The 4934-nt window shown below is 44.0% G+C and overlaps 1 protein-coding gene across 1 annotated transcript; it reads right to left on the reverse strand.

Annotated features, from left to right (window-relative positions):
* Positions 1-2086: 2086 nt before the first annotated feature.
* On the reverse strand, positions 2087-3110 carry LOC138972414 (ribonucleoside-diphosphate reductase small chain-like). Its single transcript, XM_070345072.1, has one exon. The coding sequence runs from the start codon at positions 2984-2986 to the stop codon at positions 2087-2089; it is 900 nt and encodes a 299-aa protein (XP_070201173.1). The 5' UTR covers positions 2987-3110.
* Positions 3111-4934: the final 1824 nt, after the last annotated feature.

Consider the following 4934-nt stretch of genomic DNA (forward strand, 5'->3'; position numbering starts at 1 on the left):
TGGTACTACCAACCGTTTCGCAAGTTATCAAGACGCCGCCCTCCCGCCCGTGAAAGAACGTTTTAAAAATTAACTCCATTGTAACCAGAGAGAGAAAAAACAACAACATGAGAACCTTTTCCGTGTTAAAGGTAGAAAAGCCTGCGTCGGAGGAGGACAGTAGGCAGAAAGATTCTCTGCACGGCGTCGTGCGGAGTCTACAAAAAAGAGAAATAGAATTAACCAAACGTCTTTTATCCGCAAATTACGCCAAAGACGAAATAATAAACTATCTCATTCCTCTGACGAATCTAGTGGCTACAAAAAAACCAACGAGGACGCATCATCAACAGAAAAATCGTGTAGAGCTTGTTTCCGGCGTCCGAGACTCTCCCGTGATGAGTAGTAGTGCGGGCGGCCGTCCTTCAGACCAGCATGCACCTAACGAAGAAAAGGAAAGACAGACTGCGGAGGAGCGAGAGAACGGGGTAGGAGGAGGAGAAGGAGAAGAGTTCCTAATGTCGGCTAAAACGCGAGTAGCTTCTTTTATACTCCCCTCCATCACGACGTTGGAGGAACACAAGGAACTGAGTTCGCATATAGTTGTTTATGGCGGGGATACGAACAGGTTGTTTGATTTAATCAGGAAGGAAGGGGTAAAAATGTGCTCGACGTTTTCTAGGAGCGAGTTTATTTCTCTTCGACCTGGAGCCAGTAGTACGTCGTATCAACCCCCCAAATCTATTCCTACGCCCAGATTTGTAAGCTGTCTGATGGATAAAATCAGATTAGTTTCCGAGTTAACCAACCCTTTAGTGTCTCCTAATTACAGCGATTACTATTACATGTTAACGCTGATTACGGCGTGGATCAGCCCCGCCACCTCTAACGTTGATGATTCGAATTACGACGAAATAGTCGAGACAGTATTACCACGGGCGTTGGAAGAATTTGTTTCCAAACATTTCGCGAGGGGGAAAAAAACCAAAAACGTGACCTTTACTCCCGACGTGAATGTCATCGACAGCGAAACTTCTACGAGCACCAGCAGCAGCGAAGTCGCCGCCGCAAACTTTCAACTAAATGATCATAGAAGATACGCGCCCCCTCATTTAATTAAACAAGATCTCGACGTTGCCTACCCCAAACGATTTTACTCCAAGTCCTGGCCCGTAGATGACATCCTCTCCACACTCAGTACGGGGGAGTTACATAAGCGTAGTACGGCCTATATATATTTGCTGTCTTACGCTCAGGTACAGCGTTACGTGCTCGTAGGCTTAGCGGTTTTTGCGTTGGTGTTTTGTATTACGGGCAAAGAAGTATTTCACACTCGCGTTGTACCGTATTTACTTAAGTTCAAGCGTAGTGGCGTTTACCGAATCACGACAACCTCAGAACTATTTCCCGGATTATTTACTGCATTTATTTTTTCAAGGCCCACTTTTAAAGCGAACGCCTTGTCAGGAATTACCTACCAAAGAGAACTTTTATACCGACAACCGCTTCTACTTACACCTTTCTTGAAGTATTTTCGCGTGTCGTTTGACGCTGATCAGCTTCGTAAGAAAAACCCTCTTCATTCGTCTCTACCTGCAAAGTTAGAAGCGCAGTCTCTACATAAAGACATACTGTTTCAACACGTCGAAGTTCTGTTAAACGAACTCTTTTTGACTGCCACATCTACCGATAACTTTACCTTTCTTCTCTTTTTCAGTTCCTACGATTACAACGTCACATATAAAACGCTCAAACCTTCTCATTATTTTGATTATTTAACGCGCGGGTTTTCGTTTCAACAGCAAACACAAATGATTGATCCCGATCAGACGGGCATTTTACAGGCTGCTTATAAGCAGAAACAAAAAATTGCTGAACGGGAAAGAACCTCTTGACCTCGTCGTTGTTCATCAAGTTGGACCACTTCGAGGCAATAAGCAAGTGAACCATCATTATTGATTAATAATATGCCCGTCTCAATAATAAAACTGAGAAAAAAAAATCAGAAAATCCGTCAGAAAATAAGTGTTCAAACCAAGATATTCGTGATTTCTCAATGTCTCATTGATGGTATAATTACACACACAAAAAAAAATCAACAGCCGGATCAGAAGTCGGCATCAAGCGTAAATGTGTGGTTATTCTCTTTCTTATCCCCCATCACCCCCATGCGCTGGTACTCGCCCACTCGCTTCTCAAAGAAGTTGGTCTTGCCCTCTAGTGAGATGTGTTCCATGAAATCAAAGGGATTCTCAGAGTTGTACACCTTGTCACACCCTAGCTCCACGAGCAACCTGTCGGCCACAAACTCGATGTATTGTTTCATCAGCTCACTGTTCATACCAATCAGATTGCAGGGGAGAGCCTCTGTCAGGAACGTCTGCTCGATCCGCACAGCATCCTCAATAATGGCGTAGACCTGGTCCTGGGAGGGCTTGCAGAAAAGGTGCTTGAACATAAGGCAGGCAAAATCACAGTGGAGACCTTCATCTCTGCTGATGAGCTCATTGCTGAAGGTGAGTCCAGGCATGATTCCTCGCTTCTTCAACCAGAAGATGGCGGCAAAAGACCCAGAGAAGAAGATCCCTTCCACCGCAGCGAAGGCCACCACTCGCTCACCGTAGGGAGCGTTCTGGTCGTTGATCCATTTGATCGCCCAGTCAGCCTTCTCCTTCACGCATGGCATGGTCTGAACGGCATTGAACAGGAAGTCCTTCTCTTTGGGGTCCTTGATATAAGTGTCGATGAGCAGACTGTACATTTCACTGTGAATGTTTTCCATAGCAACCTGAAAACCGTAGAAACACCTGGCTTCCGTCACTTGCACCTCTTTGCTGAAACGCTCCACCAAGTTCTCGTTGACAATACCATCACTGGCAGCAAAGAAAGCCAACACGTGAGAAATGAAGTGACGCTCCTCCGGCTTCAGTTTCTCCCAGTGCTGCAAGTCTTTGGAGAGATCGACCTCCTCTGCTGTCCAGAACGATGCCTCTGCCTTCTTGTACATCTTCCAGATGTCGTGATATTCGATGGGAAAGATAACAAAGCGCCTTGGGTTCTCTCGCAGCAAAGGCTCATCTTCGTTGGAATCTATAGGCTTTATCGTTTCTTTCTTTACCGGTGACACCACAGGAGGAGTCAGCTTAACATTCTGTACATGACCTTTGGGTTTTCCCAGTTGTGAAGACATTTGTGTGTGTGTGTGTGTGTGTGTGTAAAATTTGGAGAAAAAATTCTTCGGAATAAAAAGAAGAGATCGTCTAGGAACAGCTATAGTGTGGAGCCGCAAAAATGATGGGTAACTAAAAACTGATCAGACGGGCAGGCTGCTTATATAAGCAGAAACAAACCACACACACACAAAAAACCTGAACGCGCTCCGTTGGATCGCTTCGAGAGTCGGAAATGGCCACCGGCTCACTGCTGCCTTGTTCTCTCTATCGTCAGGAGTGCGATATTGTAGAATACACAGAAGACTTTGATAGCGTTCCCGTTTACTTTTGTAAGCATCATTCAACAATTCATCTGTGCGTGAACGAAACCACCTGTATGAAGGAAGACTGGGGTGAATCGGAAAGGTGTGTGTTTGGTGGAAAAATATGGCCCACATCACAGGTTGTTCTGACCGAATACACCATTGAACCACTGCCAAAGGAAACTGACAGCCTGCATTTTGTCCATATCAATTCGTTACAAACTCGACTCGCTCAACACGGCTGTTCCTTTACGTCTACTACCGCCAAAAAGCTTTACTCAATACTGTATGATCTATGGACTCGCGACTTCAAAACAATGCCCTTTGATGAAGTAATTGACATGGGTGTCTACCTCCTTAGTCACAAACTCAAAACAGTTTATATCGACAAATCGATGAGCGTTCGTAAGAAGAAGAAAAAGCAAAAGTTGAAAAGACAAATTGAAAAACGACTTTTCTGGGAAATTCAAAATGGACTGGACGTCACAGCAACAAAAAAATAAACTATTGATTGTTGTTCTTCAAAAGAAATTAAATTCATTCATTCATTCATCCATCTCAACCTTCCCCTCACACCGCTGTTCCACCTTGTGTGTATGTGTGTGTGTGTGTGTGTGTGTGTGTGTGTGTGTGTGTCCGCACGGGTACGTGAGTCTCCTCTTTTTTCTTTCCCCCTCTCAAACATTTTGTTTGGTCTACAGACTACTGGAAAACTCTAACCTTTTCTTGCCTGTGCTATTGTTAGCTTCCCTTCGAGTAGCTTTCCCTTGCTTCTTTATCATTTGTTGGTTTGTGCAGTGCAGTTGTTTTGTCTGTGTGTGTGTGTGTGTGCTTTTGTGGGGTTTTTTTTATGCCTGAAGAAAAAGACCCTTGGATTATTCGTTCCGTGTTCGTCATTTAACGTGAGTTGATTGCTTTTTTTTTTGGATGTCTCTTTACTTTTATTGATTGTTGAGCAACCTTTTCATCAACTGCAGTAATTCTTGCACACCTTCGTCACTCTCAGAGTCACTATAGTCCGTTGTTTCCGAATCTTTGTCCGTTTTCAAACTTCGAGGGTCTCTGACTGCACTTTCTAAAGGCGGTGAAATGACTTCTCCATCGTCGGAGTCGGATCTAATATTCGTCTCCTCGGAGTTAATTCGGTGCAAAGCATCCTCCGATTCGTGAAAAAAAAAAGTTTCATCTGGCGATTCGGAAGATAGGATAGAGTCTGTGTCATTTGTTCCAAAACCCGTACCCTCCTCTTGATTTTCGTCGTCTTCCGTATTAATATTATCTAGATTGCGATGTTGCTGGAAGTAAGCGTGAATGGATGAGTTTAAGGCGTACTCCTTATCGCGGTCTCCGGACACCAAAAATTCATTCGTAACTTCTTTTAGTTGTGATAAATTGATCGAAGAATCGTTCTTTTTGTCGATAATATCGTCAACGTAACAGTTCACAATATCTACACGATTGTCGTCCAGTTGAACAATAT

The sequence above is a fragment of the Littorina saxatilis genome, linkage group LG8, assembly GCF_037325665.1.
Source record: "Littorina saxatilis isolate snail1 linkage group LG8, US_GU_Lsax_2.0, whole genome shotgun sequence".
Taxonomy (NCBI): Eukaryota; Metazoa; Mollusca; class Gastropoda; order Littorinimorpha; family Littorinidae; genus Littorina; species Littorina saxatilis.